The sequence below is a fragment of the Neolamprologus multifasciatus genome, chromosome 13 (genome assembly GCF_963576455.1).
Source record: "Neolamprologus multifasciatus chromosome 13, fNeoMul1.2, whole genome shotgun sequence".
Lineage (NCBI taxonomy): Eukaryota > Metazoa > Chordata > Actinopteri > Cichliformes > Cichlidae > Neolamprologus > Neolamprologus multifasciatus.
Window position 1 is genome coordinate 23308202 of NC_140451.1, and position 22070 is coordinate 23330271.

The 22070-nt window shown below is 39.0% G+C and overlaps 1 protein-coding gene across 8 annotated transcripts in view; it reads left to right on the plus strand.

Annotated features, from left to right (window-relative positions):
* ccser2a (coiled-coil serine-rich protein 2a) overlaps positions 1 to 22070 on the plus strand; it is a 53893-nt gene that overhangs the window by 25412 nt on the left and 6411 nt on the right. For 6 of the 8 annotated variants that reach the window (XM_085183760.1, XM_085183763.1, XM_085183764.1 and 3 more), the window contains 6 exons: positions 2180 to 2273; positions 6175 to 6283; positions 6615 to 6786; positions 8712 to 8777; positions 8931 to 9053; positions 12049 to 12195. In XM_085183760.1, coding sequence (XP_085039886.1) covers positions 2180 to 2273; positions 6175 to 6283; positions 6615 to 6786; positions 8712 to 8777; positions 8931 to 9053; positions 12049 to 12195 — 711 coding nt within the window. Of the gene's footprint in view, positions 1 to 2179; positions 2274 to 6174; positions 6284 to 6614; positions 6787 to 8711; positions 8778 to 8930; positions 9054 to 12048; positions 12196 to 18312; positions 18398 to 19906; positions 19947 to 22070 lie in introns of all 8 variants that reach the window. The other 2 variants (XM_085183766.1, XM_085183767.1) reach the window with 2 other exon arrangements.

The following is a 22070-nucleotide window of genomic DNA, read 5'->3' on the forward strand; positions in this document are numbered from 1 at the left end:
GATTGATTTTCCAGTTTAATCTGCAGGTTCCCAAATCATGTGACTTTCAGATTGATTATTAAAGAAAACAGTTTTTAAGAGTCATCATGATCAAATTAGTTTTAAAAACTCATACTCAGCCTAACCTAACAAGATGATACAGTAGTTGGCTAGATCACAGGGGTTATTGCATTCAACAAGATATCCTTAATACACAGAAAACAGTGAAAGCTCCTTCTTTTTGTCCGTGTTTTAAGTAATTAACCTGGGGCCAGATCTGTGCCAGAGATGGATTGCCATCATAAATGACTACTTTAGTGGACTTGAGGACTTTAGTGTACATATAACTTAATCCAATCTACTGCTGACATGGGTGCACACCCACCTGCCTCCTGGGAGATTATCCTGAATTTTTCACTGCTCTAAGCTGTTGGGTCCTGCCAGTGTGAATTGAAATTTCCCCTGGAAGTGCAGACTGTAATTTGAGGACAGTCAATAAAAGGGAAGTTCTGTATTCAGGTGCTGAAGCAGTTTGGTGGTTCAGTCCCTTGCTCCTCGTCTTGACGTGACAAAGTATCCTTTTAGAAAACACCGATCCATAAGATGTTGCTGATGTTAGTAGAGTATATTGATAAAACCAAATGATTTTCTGTAGAAGAAAAGAAGGAAGTGATGAAATATATAGGGGGAATTTTATATTGTTCAGTGGATGATAATTTTACATTTCATTTACCTTGATATTGGAGTCATGACAGGTGATTCTGCAATGCGCATAATATCACACAAAGCTTTAGGTGTCTATACTGAATGCATTTTAACACCATCCTTCATAAAAAACTTGTGCTTCCTGTGTAATTTTTGTACAAAGCTGTGCGTTTTGTCAAAAGCCTCTTACTGCACACCAGTGCTCCAGCTGAACAAGCTCAGCTGCTGCTGTTTTACTCTCTCTGCTATGTGACTGTTTTATAGATGTTTTGAGTTGTTTCAAGACACACAGATTTGTGCGCACACATGGAGAAACTATCAAATAGCTAAAGAGTTAAAATGCCTTGCTGTAAAGAAGGATCTACCTTTACCTCAGTGTTGGGTCACAGTTATGGTGCTAATATACATTTCTAACTGTGCAAATTTAGAGGTGGCTGATCCTCAACAAAAAACATTCTCTCTTCTCTCTACCTTTAGTGTTAAAACTTTTATTTACTGGATGGGAGTTACAAGGTTAGAGAAAAGAGTGCAACAGGCTGGGGGAGAGAAGGAAGTCAAAAATCAGAAAAAAGGAAGCGAGAAATGATAAAAGAAAAAACAAAAGTGACAGGTTGATCTGTACACAGACTCTTCAAACAACAAAGATTCCACCCACGTTTTGGTTGATACCGTTTGGAAGAATGCAAAAATATGTTTTGTTTATTCTATTTCCTTCATTCATTTCTTCTTCATTAAGTCTGATACACTGTGTACAAGGCAGTTATCGCGCAATTCACGAGATATTCAATAATGAGTAATTTTATGCTTCTGTCTTCTAGTCAAAGCCCCGTCAATTTAGCGTCGTAAGGCACAAAATTGCTGTAGAAAAATAAAGCTTTGAACTATTGATTCTTTCCTTTTGGGTGTGCTTTGAATTATTTGGTAGACAGCTGCACGGCAATCAGAATAGCTGCATATTTTGAGGCTGTTGTGTGAAGTGTTTTGTTGAAATTTCAAAGCTTTCTGAATTATCATTCATAAACGGGCAATATTTTTCTGAAAGCCTGTTCTGGTGTCTTTGTCTTGATGTATGGAATAAGATGATCTTCTTTCTGTTGTGGCACTGGAGTAAGACGATCATTTGAAACGGTATCAAAGACAAGGTAATTGATAGTGCTGCATTAACTGTTTTTTTCTAGTAAATAAATTAATTGGCCAATGAAAATAGATTGGAAATAACAGAAATATTAAAAGGCTGCATCCATTTCAAAATCATGTGACACACACAAAAAATATGTTTGCAAGGATGTATTAACCACAGGCAAAAACTGCATCTCAGCCCTGTTTTTTTTTTCTCTCCCTGGTTTTGTAGCTGGTCTTCCTCCAAAAAAATGACTTTGCCCAGAAGCAAATTGATATAATAACTTTAATGCACTCATATATAAGTAATATAACAGTGATGCTATTTAATGCTTTTGTTTTCTATAATTTTTGTGTTTATTTTTGTGATTTTCAGGACGTCCTTAACAACCTGGACCCTCTGGCAACAGGAGAATTGGATGATGATGACCTCATGCTGGATGTGGACCTCCCAGAGGATGGCTTGCATGGTCAGAACACATGAGTACTTGCAGACATACACACATAGCCATGTAGTTCCTAACTGCAGTTATCTTATTCAGATTTGTAAGGTTATTTTGCGGCCATGGAAATTGCTGCAGCTTTATCGGCTAGAACAGTTTCTTTTATTTATAAGCAGATACTTCCAGCAAAGCTTTTCTGATCAAAACTGTAAATTAAACCATTGCCAAGGCCAGAACTTTCTATTTCTAGTAGTCTCATTATGTGGCATATAATGGCTTGAACAAATTGTATCCTTCGGTGAAGATTTGCCTCAGAAACATCCAGCAAACTCTTTTAACCCTTTAAAGCAGGTCAGAGCAGCACGCTCTGTTTTGCGTAACTATTTTTAAATCCCGGTAGCTCTGCAACCACGTAAGCTAGCGCAATAATTTTTTTTTTGCATATGAAAGCGGAGGAGTTGTACTTACATCTTATGCCATCAGCTTGTCCTCGGTCACAGTTTCCTTCCACATATAGCTTTGCAAAAACTGCATAAAAAGCACTTGCAGCAACAAAAACATAATATTCCAGAAACACGCTTTGCCGATCCGATCAGCTGTTCATAACACTTCCTACGTTGGAATAGACGTCAGCACGAACTTTTGCATTACCTGCCCGAAACCGGAAGTGATGTCATTTTCGCGGAAATGTAGTTTTTTTTTACCATATAGCCTCATGAGCCTATACTGTTGTTTTTAAAACTTATCTTTGACTTTATGACTTTCTGAGTCGTTTCTGGGATGCTTAGGACTCATATTGCACTGCTGGAAATAGTTTATTTTGATGCATATGCTGCTTCTTTGCAAATTTGCAGTATAATATTTATTTTCGTTTTTCCTGCAGTATATAAAAATTGGTGTATTTCAAAAATAAAACTATGAAGACACTCAAAATAAATTTCCTGTGGTGGGAAACTATTTTGTGCAACTTTGTTGTATTTACAGTTTTGAGGGATAAGCCTCTTAAATTTCTCTAACTAGAAATATATGTTAAAAAACAAAAACGATTTTCAATTTTTTTGTAGTTTATTGCACTTTTTTGCAATTTATGTAATTACTATGCACTTAATGCAGACATATTATTAAAATTTAGGCTGTAATGGTTGTATTGATGTATAGCAACTTGAAATGCTCCCAAAAATGGCTCCACAACATGTAAAAATATAATATAAGCTCTGGTGGACTTGGTTCTATGGTAGGTCTTAAAGGGTTAATGGATACAGGGTTGTCTGTAATGTGGTGTACTCTTTTAATGTTTGATTGATGAAGTTATTAATTTCAGCTCTGAGTCTGACATAAAACTGACTTTGGATAAGAGCTACTTTGCAGAAGTTTTCAGCCAGCTGTTTGGCTGTGTTTATGACAGATGAACAGATGCACATGTACTTGGTACGTGTGCATATGGTACACACACGACCAAAGTAGATATACAGGCTTAGCAAGACCTGCCTGTACATATGTTTCTCTTGACAGCATCAGTATGGTTTTACATGATTAGTTTAATGGTTTTATATTCAGACAGCACGTCATCCACCTCTGCCTTGATCCTTTATCTGTGGAGTCTTGGCTCTTTTCTCTAATCATTTTCACTTTTCACTGCAAATTTAATCAAACTCCAGATTCATTAAGATTGAGTAAAATAGCTTCTATGTAGGTGTTAAAGGTAATCAGGTCACATCATTACCACCTCATAATAGTGTTGACTGTATTATCACTGGATTCTTCAGATAATGTTTGTCACAAGGAGAGAGGAGGGTTGAGATTGACTTCTCATGTCATTAAATCTATTGAACTCGAGTGAGTGATTCAATCTTAAAACCATTCTTATCAAAGTAGAATTCAAGGCTAATGGGTTTAATGCACGATACCTCTGACAAGCCTATACAGTATGTGCAAACAACACTCCCTTCAACCTCCTAAAACGCAATGTAGATTTTGTGTGCATGCTTTCCTGTGCACATGCAAGGTTATGAGATTAGATTTGAATCTGTGCTTCCAAGTAAAAAAAAAGAAACTAGAATAGAAACAGACTGTTAGAATTTTGTCTGTAAACCGTGATCTCCTTGTTTTTGAGAGAGGGACACAGACACACTCTAGAGGAATGTGAACTGGAATGTCATCGCTTCCTAATCCTTTTTGGGTAGCAGCCATATTTATAGCTCAGTAAGTCATGGGTAGAGTTAGTGTCATGTGAGGCAGAGTGAAAGCCAGACAGGCTGAGGACTCCAGTTTGACCCAGCCCACAGGGCAGGCCGAGAGATGTGGGATACGGATGGGTGTTACTCCTAAAGACACCCCGGCTCAAAACAGGAAGAGTAAAAGGGGAGAAGAGGACTTAAAAAACAAGTGGAGGATAAAGGAGGCCTCACAAAATCTTTTCATCCAGCTGTCAGGTCACTTGACAAAAAGAGGGGCCACAGTTTTCCTCTCTTGCCTGTCTCAGCTGGTGACTTCCTAGCTTGGACACGAACCAGTCACCTCATCTGCTCTCTTACCACCACCACCACCACCACCACAGTCCTCTCTCCCCGGCTCCAGTTCCTAGGGAGTTCCCAGAAAAACAAGGCTGTCAACAAAGACTGGGCCAGGCAAGAGGGGAGCTCGGTTGACTTTCTCTCTGGCCTTTTAACAGTTCACCAGCTGACTGGACAAGGAGTTATTTTGCTCTTGTCTTCATCTGAGTTTCTCTACATTTACGGATTTTTTCCCCCACACTTGGAACATATTCAGATTGTTTTACTTTTTGTTTTAGGCTTTTCTGAGCTGAAAAGCAGTCACTGTACGTGGTTAACTTTCCTGGAATGTAGCAGCTCAGTGTGAGACAGACTGTCTGCTCCTGTGCTATGAGGTGACACTCTGGGTAAAGTATTTTAACCACAACTGCTGAATTCCTCAGATTGGATCTTTTAGTCTGCCAATATTTGTTTAAATCTCTTTTTCTTTATCTCTTTCTACCCATTTTCCTTCAGTCCAACAAGCATCTGGTATATAGAAAGTCAAGGGTCCTTTTGATTTCCTGGGGGTTGCGCTCTGTTAGTTGTCAATTTTGTTGCAGTCATGGTTCATTTCACAGCTATATGCTATTGAGTATTGCCAAATACTGTGTCCTTTTACCTCCTTGAAAATGAAATGGCTTGTCACTTTGTGTGTGTGTGAGAGAGAGAGACAGAGGAAAAGAGAGAGAGAGAGCAGTTGTTTGCATTTGATAGTGGGAACAGTTGAGAGAATGAGATGGATAATCTCATCATTTTCATGCAGATGTTTTGGAGTTTTTGAAAGGAGCACAGTGGTATTCATTACCACAGGGCATTCTTAGTAGTGCATTGTGCTATTGTGTTTTTGTGTATGTTTGTATTCCATTGTTAGTACTTTGTTTTAGGTGTAGAAGGCAAACCCACGAAACTAAATGATTAGTTTTTAGTGTAAACACTTTTTTAAGGATAGAGTACGGATAGGTTCAGTTTAGAGTAAAGGTTAGAATTAGCCCTCATCAACACAGGAAGCTCCTGGCAGCGATCTAGTGACCAGAGATCACAGAAACTCAATAATATTCAGTGACTTCAGGTAACAGTTGGTGAAATTACTGCTTGCAATGAAGTGATACATTGACATATGACAGGGACTAAATACATTATAGAGTTTTGTGTGCGTGTAACTTAGGGCTGTTGTAAAATGTGTGTCTTTGCATTTTTATGCCTCAAATTCACCCACAAACATAACAGTATCATCAGAAGTGATTTTTCTAAGGCTATACTCTACATCGAGGCTACATCTCAAGCAGTTGCTTTACAAATTTTAGGTCATAATCCCCAACCATCACCTACGTCCTCTTCTTCCAGACATACATACTTTACTGCATCTCACTTTGGTTTATATTCTCTCTATATAGAGACTGATAGGATGTCCCATATTGAGCGCCCGGAGCGGGCCAATCGGCAGGGGCAGCGGCGTAAACACCATCGCTGGAGTGGATCAGATCACTTTCATAATGATACCAGGTGAGTCCGGTTTGAAAGAGTAAGAAATGTTATAAAAATGTTAAAAAAACCAAACAAAACTCCTTATGGTTGCTATTGGTTCATCCAGCATCCATGTACATCACAGTTTTTAATCTGTATTTTACTTCACACATGATGCATTTCCCAAAGGTTTTGAGTCTCCATCTGGCCTTAAACTGGGAATCTTTCACGTTTTAGTCAATTGTGTAAACCACTACACTATTGAGCTACTATGTACGAGTCTAAATCTGTAAAAAGCCGAATTAAAAAGATATGAATACACTGAATATGTCACTGTTTCTCTGTCTTTGTTTTTTTGTTTTTCCCTCAGGGCTCACGTCTTCCAACATTATGATGGTTTCAGAGCTTCAAAGAACTCAGCCCGAAAGGAAGGCAGGGAGCATGGCTACATGCCAATGTTAGATGGACTTGCACTCGAGCACATGACTCAGGACTGCAGCTTCCTCAAGAACCAGCTGCTCAAGCTCAAAATGTTACTAGAGGTTCGACCCACATTTGCACAGATGCAAACACAAAAACCGATGCACTTACTTGCTTACTTGCATATTTGTCCAGTATTCTTCGTCCAATAACAGAAACCTTTGTACTCCTTAACATGAACAGTAGAGTCAGGCTTTTATTTTGGGTCTTAATAATCCACACTGATTGTAAACACTGCTTATCATGGGGATGAGGGTGTTTTGGCTGCAGTTCTATCTATAAATTATACATTTGTACTAGTTTTCTGTAGGTTTAGTTTTAGTAATCTTCTTCAGTATCCTGGGGGCAGACTATATCACTGAACACACTAAAAGTGGGTCTTAATAAAACTGAAAGGAGCTAGTTTTCTTAACAGGTTTCCACACTGAGTATTTTTAGGGGGGTTTTTTTGTGTCTAATTACATAAATCCAGTAGCTGTTGCAGTGTAGCGAGATCATAAAAGACAAGACAAGACTTTGCTATTTGTTTTAATGTACTGGGCCAGTCTTATTTTTATTCACATAGGGCCTCATCCATTGTGAATTGTTGCAATTCAGTTCAGTAAAATGAATTAAGTTGTGTGATTGAAAAGGCTTGTGTGCAACAGTACACTTGTGCTTCCGTTTTGTATATACAGTATGTGCGTCTGTGAAGGCGATCACTTAATAGATGCACCCCTGTCAATCAGAGAAATCCACTTACAGGAAAGAAACCGATTGGGTGACTGGGATGAAGAAAAGGGAAATGGAAGAAACTGAACGAGGAAATGTGCACTTACATGTACGATGAACACACAAAATCGTCTCTCTATTGAAACACTGCCAATTTTAGGCAATCGCAGAAATGCACAGAGGCACCAGCACTTCACACTGCACACTCCGTAAAACAAAATTATCTCGAATGCCTCGACTCAATTTAGCCTCAGCAGCATAAAAAGTAATGTTTACGTTTAATCCAAATGTCTCCTTCAGATCTGTTCAGCGTGCTCGCTGCAATTAGTCAAACACTTGGGCTGTATAGCCTCAAGAGGGAAGATATATTTTTTAGCAACTTTGTTCTTAATTGTGCAGTTTTTTCTTCATATGATCCTGAACTCAAAGCAATTGTAGAATGAGCTTCCAGCTGTGCTAAATCCCAAATCAAAGGCTAAAATCCAGCACAACTCTCTTTATACCTGCAGATTATAATTGGATAATTCTACATAACATTAATGAGGCTGAAGTGGAATGTACCCTTTAAGTGAAAATTGTTACCAAGCTAGTTGACAAAATGTTCATTAAACTTTTTTTTTTTTTTTTTGCCTGTCCCGTTTGGCTCTTTTGCCATCAGAATTATTGTCTAAAGGCGAAGAAAGATGCCCAACGGATTTACTTTACCAAATTGACCATCCCAGCTTTGCCGTAATGGTCCATTTGATTCACCTTTTATTGTTTATTTTATTTTCACTTGCTGAATACGGGACAGACTTGACAGGGGGAAAGAAAAGGGAGAAAGAAAGAGGGAAAGAAAAACAGCTGAGAAGAGGGACGGGGGAGAAGGGCAAAAAACAAATGTTCATTAAACATTAAATACCAGCCACTTAAGTACATATGCTTGGTGTCTAAAAACCTGCGGATGGCACTGATTAAATAATTGGGATAATAATTACATTAATGTCGTAGGAGTTTATAGAAAAGTTGAACACACAAGTAGCCACTGATACAAGGACATTTTTGGATATAAAATAAATGTCTTTAGTTCAAAAACAAACTCTGCCTCTGGTATCTTAACACTTGTGGCTGACAGTTCAGGGTCAGTGGAGTGTATGTGCTAAAGAGTAAAATTATTCCACCATCGTGAGATATTGCTCCTGAGGCATGCTGTAGGCAGTTGCCATTGATTCAACTCACTGTGTACTCTCTGTCTGTGTGCGTGCCCTCTCTTGTGAATGTGTGTGTTTGTCTCCAGCTTGAGGATACAGACACTCCAGCAGATGTTCCTGTGGAATCTGAAGACAGTACCTCTGCAACACAGGTAAGAAACTGTGACTGCAGTTTACAGTGAAGATTGACTGAAAATGTGGTATATGATACATATCTATCTCTTGATCTATCACTTTATTATGCTCTTTTTTAGTTCCTAAATAAGGGTGTGTATGCATATGTTTGTGTGCGTGTGTGTTTTTAGTTGGACGTGCTGGTAAAGGAAGTGCAGGTGCTCAGAGAGGAACTGAGGAGTCGAGACAAGATCATTGCTCAGCTCACAATGCGGTGTCAAGAACTACAACAACAACATCAACAGGAACAGATTGTGAGTTGTTGTAAACATGGCTTATACAACTGAAAAGGGGAATCTATGCCACATATAGATATACTTGGAGTGTAACCGTTCATTCATCCTGCCTCAAAGCTGAGACAGAAATTACACAGAATAGTTGTTTTGTTTTTTCAAGCATAGTATGTGAGGCATATCTGCTGTTGAATTGTGTTTAAAGGTGTCATGAATTATTCTGCATCGAAGTTATTATAGTTGACAAAATTAAATTAAAAACTAAAAACATGTGTGAAAAAACTATTTAGTAAATTAAAAAGGAAGGAAAGGAAAACCCTTACACTAAAATGTGTTTTAGTACGGTAAACAGAAAAAACTGTGAAAATATTTATTTGCTTTTATGATTGACTGACCAGAGGTTTAGTAGAAATAACATCCTCTTTTGGCAAAATGCAAACACAGTAGACATTTTGACACAAAGTATCAATGAATTAGTCTGAAAAACAGTGGAAAATGTCAATAAAATAAAAAAGAAAGAGGAAAGAAATAATAAAGTCAGGTGTGAATGCTCATAAACTATAAATGCAAGTATAACATACAGAAGATCAATACAGGCTCTTCTTCAGTTTGATGAGATCTAGGTTTTACAAGATCCTCTGTGATTTACAGGCAGAGCTGAAATGGCTTCAAGGCTCATGTTTACGTGTTGCATTCATGTAGCGCTCAAAGTGTTTTCTCTCTGAGAGACCACCCCTGTGACACCAGATCTCTTTACTGATCTGCGATAGTTAGGCATGTCTGGCCATTGCTACTGCCTTATTCTTCTCTATCAGATCTTGCAATTGAAGGTTTAAAAAGACAGATGGATTGATAAAGTGGAAAAAGTCTGATAGACCCACTTTGCTAGTGTTCAAGTGATCAAAGAAGATGTACTGCAATACCCTTCATCATAGGTGGGAGTTGGGTATGTTGCTGGACTCCTACATGCACGCCAGTGTGTTACTCATGCCTGCCAACAACTTCCATTCTGTTTGCCTTTAGCTGGCTCCATCTCCTCTCTAACATTCATTAGTGTCCTGACCAGGCTCCCTTGTTAGCCAAACAACAGTATGCCTAGCTGACATTATTCAAATCCCTGCCATATCAAGAAATACCAAAATGTCAAAGCAAGGTCTGTTCTCCTGCCTTGCCACTGCATAGCATTCTTCCAATTAGAATAAGCACCCACCCACAGGTTCTTCAGTCAGAACGATATTGTTCCACCCTTAGCCTCAACAAGCAGAGGCAGTAAGAACAAGCTGGGGCATGTTTTCAGATCTTTGACTGACTTTAATGAGTGTAGAAGCTGAAGGAGTGAAAGGGTTGGACAACGGCAGAAAGAAAATAAAAACGGAAACAGCAACATTTACTCCTCCGACTGTACTCAAGCATTTTGTGTGCAGCCGTTAGAAGAATGTCAGAAGAATGTCCTCTCAGTAAAAGACTAAATGAGGAAACCAAAAACTAAGAAACACAAAAGTTTTGGAAGTTTTCTTCTGTCAAGTGTGTTTGGTGAAAATCTAACATTTATGTGCAGGTCATTTGGTTCATATTGGAACTAGAGTTAAAGAGTAAACGGCGACTGGACCTGCTTTTTGTCCTTGAAATTGGGTAGGGGGTAATATTAAAGTTGGTAAAGATTCAAGTAAAGCTGAGGGAGGTAAAGCATTAGAAAGTGCTGAGAAACAGACGTGTGGAAAAAAATGAGTAAATTGAACATAGTGCAGTAATGAGAAAACAATAGAGGAGCTGCGTCTGGCTGGGAGACGGTCTGTTGCTGTATACAGTGTGTGTCTATGTGTGTGTTTGTGTACATTGAAGGCTAAGAGGAGAAAATGGGAGTGAAAATGAAATAATGGGAGAGAGGAAAGTGGAACTATCAAAGATAAAAAAACTGATTTCCCAGTGTTGCTTGACAGTATGTAGCTTTGAAGGCGTCTTCTGCTGCACTTGAGGTAGACTGCTCATGCTCACTGCACTGAAGTTTTTACCAAGGCTGGCAAACACCTGCGATTCATGTCAGATCCTTTAATGCCTTTTCACAGCCAAAATTTCTTTGCTATTCAGCTACATATGAAAAAATGTGATATCAAGCTCAAGTTTTTTTTTTTTTTTTTTTAAACAAAAATTTAATGTGGTGCACATCATTAGTTGCTCTGACCTTCTGATTCAATAATTGATTGAGTTAATCGTTTGAATTAAAAACAAGGTTAGGAAAGTGGTTTGTCAGGAAAGGTTTTGACTGATGAAAAAAGGAGGCAATATTGGGTGAACATGCGCTTAAAGTAAATGTCAGCGAGTTTAATTTACTGCAGGATATTTAAATTACTATGTAAAGGTAATTGTAGCCATTTACAACCTGGTCTTGATTTTCCCTAATGTGCATCAATTTTAATCAGAGCAGGTTGATAATTTGCTGGCTCCCAGTTTTCGTGCACATTCAAGTCGTCTGGAAAAAAAAGTGGATAGAATTTTATTACTTTGGATGAGAAATATTCTTTTTTTTTTTAACAATAAATTACATTTATCAATTTAAAAATGAACCCTTGCTGAAGACCCTTTTTTCTGTTCATTCAAGTGATTGCATCTGATATATTTAGCTTTTTGTTATGTGTGGCAGCACATCAGTTAGGTTTTTGACTGGTGATGCTAAATGCTTGTGATTCATCCCAGTGGGAAAAAAAAAGTATCTTTTTTTTCTTAAAGCTTCAATTAACTTTCTAGTGAGATGTTTTCTTTTAAGTTCAACCCAGTTATTATTTAAAAGTTGAAGTGAGCTGAATCCAAGTGCACAGTGGGTGTTATAGTAAAAGGGGACTTGCTTTCAGTACATTAAGGCCTATTCAGTTTTCTCTCTGAGTACTTTTATTTGACTGCGTATAAAGTGGCAAGCTTTCAAAGAGCATGAGAGCAGAGGCTTGAAAAGGAGTCACCAGTGTTAAAACCCTTTCTTGTCCTTCCTTCCTTTGTTCTTTTCTTCCCGCCTTTCCCTCAGTCTGCTACAGGCCAGCAGGTCAAGTGTCAGTGCCACCACCAGAGGGTTCCTTCTTCACTAAGACAGAGCGACAGACAGGTGGACAAACGTATGCAGCACCACTATGATAAGGCCACCCAGACGTACTGGAGACCACCAAACCATGCTGTGAGTCTGAAACATCAATTCATCAATTTAAAAAAAAATTTTCTGTGCAGTCGTGACCATCAGACCTCACCTTGGGATACAATGATGAGTGCATACATACAGCATATTGCTGACCTCTATTTGATAAAACATAATTTGACAGTTTATTTTATGCAGAGAATAATGTAAAGAAAAAAAATATTTAGGTGTTTGTGTGAGGTCGTTCAAATCTTTAGCTTCAGGTAACAATCTAAAAAGCATGAGAATGCTTTTCCAGCTGCTGGCTGGAGGGGTTAAATCACTATACTGTGCTCTCTCTGTGGAGCACAGCTTATTGGGTTGTCAGCAAGCTTGTCACACTGTCCTCCACTCTTAATAGCTAGATGTCACCGAACAGGGACTTGCGACGTTGGTCTTAATGTCGGAGTGATGGAGAAGGAGATTTATTGGAGGAAGGAAGTAGACATAGAAGCGCACAGATAGACAGGTGGCAGATGGATAGATATGTGTTCGCTGTGTTTATCATAGCCAGCACAGCGTGATGTGTGGCAGCCAAGTATTGGTTCAATGGTGGGAGTGCCACAGGCAGTGTGCCTAGTAAACACTCCCTTAATTGACCCGCTCTCAGCTAAAAGGGTGTGATGCACAGACACACGCACACACCCACTCACACAAAGAGGCAGATATAAGCACTGTGACACAAAAGGAAATAATTTTAAGATTAATATCTGCTTAACTGTAACACATGGTATGGCCAAACTCATGATTATTAAGAGTGGACAAATGTTTTTAATTTGGCTGATACCGACTACAGGTGAAGAATAAAGGACAAAACAAGCAAGCTTACCAACTATAGAAGGTCCCTGCTTGCCACAGGAGCTTATGGTTTAACAGTTGCTATGGTAACCATCAAAGAAGGGCTAGCAGAGCTTGATGGGAACAGTCTCTGTGGTGGGAGCGTCTTTCTGTGACCTGTAGTACCTGGTGTGTGTTAATGCTCAAAAACATTTAAAAAAAACCCAACAAACAAAACCCAAAACAAAAAAATCAAAACAGATTTCTCTTGTGATTTTTATCTGTTCTTTTTGCTTGTTTCATCAGTAATCTGTACTGGCCACCACATTCCACTCTTCTTGCTTTAATCTACATTACTGTGTCATCACCAGAGTGAAGACCATTTCCTACGCTCTTGTTTTGCAGCCTTGTTGCGATAGCAGCATGTTACTTTCCAGAGCTTGCAATTGCTCCTAAAGATTAGCTCTGAGTTTGTTTCATTTTTTTGAGAAGTCAAAATAAAAGAGAACGCAGAGTAAACAAATACCAGGAAGAAATAGATTTTTTTTCCTTGGTCTTTTTAGTTGGTATCGAAGCTCTCGGTAGCACACTGACAGGTTTAGCACCTTTAGCAAGTCTGGGTTCATTAAGAGTTTTCCTCTTATAGCACTTTGCTTTTCCCACATGTTTTTTCCCCACAGTTTTCTATGTGTGTCGTTTTCCTAGACTAGCTATTCTGCCTTTTTTTCCTCCTCCCTACTGACAAATTAATCATGTCTGGTTGTCTTTATTTCACTCTCCAATGCTCTTCCTCTAACACATATACACACACACAAACATGGTGTCATTGTTATTGTTTTTTTTCCTCTCTTGCTCTCAAAAATGCCCTTTTTTGTTGATTTTTCATCTCCTCTGACATTTAAAGGGGTGCTGTATCAAAGCACTGGAGTACCTCTTGCCCCGCAATAGTATTTTTGAAAGCTACGCTGAACGGCTCGGTCAAGATTAATTTTGATGTCAAAGGCCAGTAGCTATAATCTTTTAAAGCTTTAATGTTGATATATAGTTGCCTTATCTGTAGCCCAAGGGGCAAAATGTGCTCTCTGATTCTGGAAGGTCTAGATGTCCGTGCTTGGATATGGACTGAAAATTCTCTGTGTGCTTTGAACTTAGATTAAGAGTATCATAAAAGAGTGAGCTCGTGTCCTTTGACCCTTGGACATGAGTGTATTTACTTGTTAGTGAGTCGTTTATTATTCATGCAGCATCTTCAGTCATTCCGCTTATATTTTGTCAGTGACCAGAACTTGTGCTATTGCTTTTCAGGCTCCTTTAACCCACCCTCTTCACCTATTTCCCGACTTCTTCGCAGCCTCTGCGAAGGCTGTGGCAACATATTCTCCGCCGGCTCCCACAGCTTCTTATTTAGATCTGCTTGCAATCCAATTTTGAGGCCAAAACTTGCTCAAGAAAAAAGAAAATATAAGAAAGGCTTACATTATGGAATGTGTATAGTGCTGTCGGTGAACATAATGCCGACAACGATTGTACACGGCTGTCGCAGCATGACGCAAGTGTAGTGTGACAGTAGGAGCTACTTAAATGTTGCCTGTAGAAAAATAATCTTTGTGAATAGCTTCCCAGAGCAATCTCAGCAGGAGAAATGTTTTGTCTGCCTCTTCCTTTTGCAGCAAATAAAACATGAGCAGTGTGATTTGAGTAATTCCAGATGTAATACAATAGAAAACTACACAGCCTTGTGTTTATATATTTGCATTTTTTTTCTGTCATGTGTATGTGTGAGATACCCTGTTTGTCTGCGTTTTGTTTGTGTGTGCGTGAGTGGGTTGTGCCACATGTATCTCTTGTACTCAAGTGCGAGCCACACTCAATGTGACTGAACAATGAGTTCAGCCGACTGAGGACTGGGGAGCCGACCTTGTTAATAACCCAGATAAACAAACACGCAGATGAGCCACAGCAGTGAAACAATGACAACACAATAGGCAGTGTTTCATCAGTGGCAGACAGAGAGGATAATTACGGCTATCCTCCCACTCCCTCTTTGCCTCTTAAACATCCTCTTCTTCATCTCTTCTTCTCTTCTCACACCTCCCTTCGTGTCTCTTTTATCTCTTCTGCTCTTTCTGCTATCTTTCTTATTTGCTTCATTGATTTCTTTTCTTCTTTTGTATTTTTTTGTCTGTCATTCTTTCCTTGACATTACAGCTCTTCTTGACTTCTTACCGCAGCTATAATTAGATCATTTTGTTGTAACTGAGAGGGAGAGGATGGGGAAGAGGGTTAGTGATTAGTGTTAAGCTGCCAAAGGTGTTCCCCACTCAGATCCGAGTGTTACTTCCCCTTCCTCATTCTCTCAGTTTGCCCCCTCGCATCAGGCACACCTTCCACACGCATGTTCATTAATACGAGCTTGTACGACAGAGTCATCTTTGCCAGGTGAGGATTTAATTGCCAAAGTCGGTGAAGTGAAACATTGGGGCCAGGGCAGGAGTATTAGTTGTAACCAACTTCGTGAAACTCCGCGTAATGGATTAGGAGACCTGAGCAGAGCAAGGCTGTTTTTAGTGGCTCAGATGTGTCCTCTAAATAGTGTTGTTATTTGAAGAAAGGTTGTAGGATCACAAAGAAAAACTTTTATTCGACTTTTAGATTCTTGTCCTACTTTCCCAAGTTTCGCCATCTGCTTTGGGGACTGTGCATCTCAGTCTGAGAGGGTCTGTTGTGAACATACTACTACCATCAATACTAATATGGCTATTTCCACTGAGAATAGCAATGTTACGCATGCAAACACATTTTTTAAAATTGTTTGCTACTGTACGTCCACCTCATTTCTCTGTACTCCCAGAAAAATATCAGTCAGGCTCAATCAAGTTCTTTTGCTAGATTTGAAGTAGGTACAATAGGAGGTGAAGCACCTACTACTGTATTTTCAAACTGACATACCAAATGAAAAAATATTTTCTCTTTTCAGGCAGAAAGTCTGAATTAGCCTAACCGATATCGTATATTACTGGATTCAGCACAGTGAGACCTTTCCAGCAAATCCTGTTTAGTGATTCTGGGACAATCCTACCTAATACAGTTGAGAAGTATATGAGCACATTCATTGCAGATTCTCATTTGAAATTTTCACCCATTGTACTTCTGTGTTTGTAGAGCTCTATTTCATCAACAGATCACAATGTTGAGTTTTTTTCCCCTACAGAGGAAGCCTCAGTCCACTCTCACACCCAGTTTGGAATTAATTTGGCCTTCCATTATGAAATTACATGAGTTCAGGTGTAGCATCTGCCATTTGGCTTAACATTTTTGGGGGGATATCACAATATCTGTTAACTTTTGAGAACTTTCATTATTTAAGAAAACAAGTTAAAACATCTAAAAAGCTATTGTTGCAATGATATTGGTATCTTAAAATGCTGTAGTTTATACATGTAGCATACACATACCTCCACCACTAATCTTGTGTTATACCAAAAGTGTGTTATGCATTGCTGAAGCTATTCCACAAGGACTGGTGGTCCAATCCATAAAGGCTTGACCATTTAGGGGGAGAGGTCAGCCGCAAGGAGGTTTAGGAGAATAACGTTGTTGTTTTTTTAAAAGAAAGAGTTGAGAAGGAAGTGTTGCCAGACTCAGTCTATGTGCTGGTGGGAGAGAAATGATGAAATTGATGGATGGCATATAGAAAAAAATAACTTGTATAATTTTCCCAATTTCTGTCTCACTGCTCTTGTGAAGCTCTGTCAGCCCTTTATTGGAGACCTTTTACAGCTGTGGAAAATGTAAAAGAGGCTAAGCTGCCGAGTTCTATTAAAGCTGCCAGATACTGTCTGAATCATTCAAGAGCCCTCCAACACGCTCTCTTGTTCTCGTCGTCTAAAGTTTCCTCTCCCCAAATGAAGCTTCGACAGAAAGCTTCTGTGAAGACCTCCCACTGAAAAACTTGTTGGTGTTAAAGGAAGGATACGGACAAGCACAGATCAGGGAGGCTTATTGCTCTCCGCTGCAGCAGTCACACTAGGAGGGCTCTGAAATCTGGGGTGGACCTGCTGGGAACTTGCATCCTTTCCCTTCATGTCTTCAATATCGCTCTTTCTTTGTTCTTTTTACTTGACAATTTTTGTGCCTCTCCCTTACATCAGAGAAGAAGGAGCCCTCTCTACAACCGAGGAAGAAGTAGTATTTGATATAGCTCGACTCTCTACCCACTTAACAAAATGGCACAGCTGCCTCTTCACCATGAGTCTCCCACTGAGGGCTGAAAACGTTGAATTGCTTAACCTTAGGAAAAACGCAGTGTATAGAATGAGGCTTGTATTTTCTCAGCCATGTGCAAAAAATGTTCATATGGCAATGTAATGTGACAGTTGTGCAACAAAGGTGGGCTGAGATACTGTATGTGGCTAATAGTTTTTATGTAAGCAGTATTACAATTTTAGAGTAGGAGGAAAAGAGTGGTTTTCACAGCTGAAAAGCAACATAAAGATTATTGGAAATCTCTAGGTAGGGGGGTGCTTAAAAGGATAATGAATAATAAAATAACCTCCTGAGTTTCAGTCTCACATTTCTAACTGTCGTGCTGTTTTAACCATTCACATCCCACTATCCAGCTGACGACCTGCTCGTCACAAAACATTATAAGGAGAAAACTTTTTATATCCACAAGAGTTGGTAAGCTATTAGATATCAGCACTGATAAAACTGTTCATTCCTGCACGCTGCCTTAAAAACCAATCATTATTTAACTAAACGGTCCATGTATCTGGTTGTGATGACCTTTCAGTTGAACTGAACATCGATTCATTAATCATGAATGCCATAAACAGAGCCTTGGATTTAATGTTTTATTCAGTGTAAACATTAGATCAATTTATTTATATTTTATTTAACATTTCAGTATAAACATTGCTTGTATTTTTTTTTCCTGTTTTTCAAACAAAAAGGCTCCTCAAGTTCTCAAGATTAGAGTGAATGTTAGTATTAAGGGATTTATTTTGTTTATTCCACTAACACTAAGCCCGAGTTTTCATTGCATCACAACTTTTATTATAATGGATTTAACATTGACGTGATGCACCCGCCTCAATGTGCCTTATAAGCGTGTTTGTCTGCGTGTGCATGCATTTGTGTGTGTGTGTGCGTTTATTTTGTGTGCTTTGTGAAGCGGTCTATCCGTATCCTTAAACAATGTGTTTATGCCTGTGAGTTTGCTTTCCTATGTGAGCATGCTTCACTGTGTGTGTATTTTTGTGCGTGCGTGCGTGCGTGCGTGCGTGCATGTGTGGACGACCTGGTATGTCATGCCTTATGTCCTCTGTGTTTTTCTCTGCGTAGGGTGTGCTGCCCACCCCTTTGCTGTCCCCGTGGCAGGCACAGCACCAGGGCTTGACCCGTACCAGCATGCCCCAGCGCAGACAGAGTGAGTCACTAACACCCTTTGCAGCTATTCTCTGTCCTTCCATAACACAGCATATATAGGGTCTGTGAAGTTTAACTTCGTCTCAAGTTAAAGCCTTCTAATCTACCGAGTCTTGTTTCCAGTTAGTAGAAGGGATTTTTTTCCCCCCTCATGATGTTCCAGAGCTGTTTGTGGTCTGTCTGCTTTTAGATTAATATGGGACACGATTAGAAACAGGACAAATAGCTGTTTCTTGTTTGTGTTTCTATACATAGTCTGACTTTTGGTCCTTTACAATTAATCCTCTGGCATCCTCTTCCATTGCTTCCCCTGTATGACTTATTTTCTCCTTTTTTAGTTCTATTCAGTCAGAAATAATATCATTTATTGTCTTTTTCTAAAACCCGTAGACACCTGTATTTTAAGTCCGAGTTCTTGTACTCATTCTACAGGAATGCTGTAAAAATATGCAGGAAAGAGAAAGAAGAAATAATACACATAACATTGTCTTTGCCTTTGACAGAAAAGTTTGACTATAGAGAAAGAGAAGACTATAGAAACAATGGCAGGCTGGTCACAACAACCTCACCTATCTCAGTAGCTGTCACATGGCTTTTGTATTATGCACTGCTGACAAGCCAGCAAGTAGAGGAGGCAGATAAAGAGAATGACAATGGGTGAATAGACTTCAGAAAATGCACATATGTGAGTGTGAAGAGCACAAAATGGAGAAAAAAAAAACAAAGAAAAGAACCCACGCTGTGTTTCTTTGATCTACCTCAGTGGGACTTAGCTTTGTATCAAGAGGGGAAAAACGTGACACAGGTATATTTTCTGGCATGTTTCAAATTATTACAAAATCACATTTTGACAGCTGTGTCCTTATGCCCCAGCCTTCAGTCAAAGTGCATTTTCTCCAACCAGTAAATTGCGTGGTCTAATTAAACAAAAGAGCATCAAACAAAGGCGAAAAGAAAAAAAAAAGGCTATGCACAGTTGAAGAAAAAAAGTAGGAGGATAGTGGTCATGACTTTTAAACCTACTGGAATATAATTGGTAGGCTGATGTATTTAGATATTACAATGAGACACTGAAACTGGAATGAATAAAAAGTGTATTTTTATTTTACTGGATAAACCACTAATGCTCTGACCCCCCTCAGGGAGCCCTGGCTGTAAACAAAGCAGCAAAGAGTTCCTGCCAGTAGTAATGGTCTTAAGAATAGGAAAAAAGAGAAGCGGTGCGAATGAAAGGAGGTTATAGTAAATGAATTAAATTGGTTTGTGGAACTAATGTGTAACGTTCTCTTTGGCTTTGTTCTAATTCTAAATAGCACAATAAATATGTGCCTTAGATGTCGGTAACCCTCTCTTTCTCTTTCTCCCGAATCTCATTTCATCCTGTCTTCTAATTTGTTAACCCCGCTCTCTCTCCTCATCTCTGTACTCTTGTCTGTTAAAAGTCTGAAAATGAATCTCTCACAGTGTTTCTTCTATACCTTTGCCTCCTCACACATAATGCCTATGCAAGGAGTGGAGCACCTAGTGCAGTACTTCACTGACACAGCGTGGTACAGTAATCCTCTCTTTAACATGAAATGGACGTGCTGCCCACCTCCTGCTCGCTGGGCTGTTGTCTTGTGACACATGGCATGACAGAAGCATGTCTTTGTAATTCTGCGTTTGCATGATTAGCGTTTGGGTTTCAGTTTTGACTTCTTTCTATGCCTGCGTTTATTAATGGATATACATTTGGGATCACAGAGTTGTCACAGTTTTTTGAGTCTTCTGTCATATTTTACAAATTTATTAATTTATTTATTAATTTTTTTGTGCTTTTGCTTTTATTGTTTGTCTTTTAGTTGATTCCATTCTATAATTTTACTATATAAGAACTGTTGTGCATGCTTTGGCTAATCTTTCTGTGTGGTTTGGTTTTTCTATATTTTATTCACTCATTAGGCGCTCACTTTGATGGATGAAGGGTATTAAAGGGAGTAAGATTTTCAAATAGCCTCATGTTATTGGATGTGAGTGTATATTTACTGCTGTCCTAAGTAATCACAGTCTTTCTAGCTCCCCTATCAAATGCAGCTACGCAACAAGGCAAATCTAAGTACTCACACATACTCTCAATCTTTCCACAGCCCTTATTTCAACACAATCCACCACCACAAGCGACACATGAAGTCTAATCTTGCTTTAAAATTGCCATCATATTGACGATCCCATCTGCGTATGTGCAGCAATCACATAGTCTTCCTGCTAAATGGCAATTATTTGCATCCTTTCACTTCACATTCTTGCAGGTTGCTTTTCTTAATAACAAACCATTTCTCGTGACATGTTGAGGGTAGGTGGAGATGATTTTATTGTAGTGGGATGTGAGATCTTCCAGGTGTCACAAATTAACATGATTTTTTTGGTTCCACTGGTGATTTTGTGTAAAAGTGATAGCTATCATTAGTGAGCTGTGATATTTTCTTGGCAGTGCAGTGAACTGCTCAGAGTTGATTGCTGCTAATTATTAGTATCAGTAGCAGATAGCTGCAGATGCAAATAATTACTGACTATGACCCAAATGATACAGGATATCTCAACTAGGGGAAAGCTGTAAATATGTGGGCTCATTACAAAGCTTGCAGTTAGACGCAGAATATGACTGCAGTTCTTACAAACATTTCAGTCTGTATGAAATGTGAAGCACACTGTCAGAAATAGTACAATGCATGTATTCATCTGGTTTTAGTATGTTTTGCTCTGAATGAGTCAGAGGGACAATGGAAATAAGGTCATGTTAATAATGTCACTCACCTTTTTAGATGATGCTTGATTCATATGATAATTACTTTTGTGACATCACTTCTAATTTGTGGATTATGTCTCACACTGAGTCGTGATATACATGAGATATTAAGATGCTGATGGGTTGACTGGTGGACTAATCGGAGCTTATTGTAAGATGCAAAAGAAGCCGAAATTATTCAGACTTCATAATGACAGACTTTGAATCTAGAAGTATAAAAGCAGCATTTTTTTTAAAATGAGCAAACAGAAAACGAAAGGTGAACAAGGGTTTTGTAACAGGCTAGTGGACGTGTTGTGGCAGGGGACCAGGAGATGGAGCTGTGGCCTCAGACATGCTCTCTCACACTTACAATACAAATGACTGATGGTACAAACAGATCCAGCATCCTGACCAGTGTAGCTATATATTCCTGTCCTTTGAGATCCCCTCACTTCTAACTCACAGTGAATATGTTCTGCTGAAACTGAGTTCAGGCTTTTTAGAAGCTTTTGATGGTTCCAGGTGGATTTGGATCCTACAGGCACTGCTGAAAGAAAAGGAGCCAAAAGGCTGGTCTTCTGATTTCTGATTGTAAAAACTGGCAGTACAAACTAAATAGGCTAGAAAGGCTAGAAATGTCTTGAAGCATTTTTATATACGTTTGGTCCTGAACTACTTTGAAAATGTACTTGGATAAGATATCTGCAAGTACAGGAGTAGAATATTGATTTTTTTCTTGTTGCATCTGATGCAAGGATCTCAGCTTTTGCTGAGACTTCTAAGATACAGTAACCACTGTCTGGTCCTGTAATCTGCTGCTTATCTGTACCTGTGTTACAGGGTGGTTGCTATAAAAAGGTTATCTTATGTCACTGTTTATCTTTGGTAAAAAAAAAAAAAAAAAGAA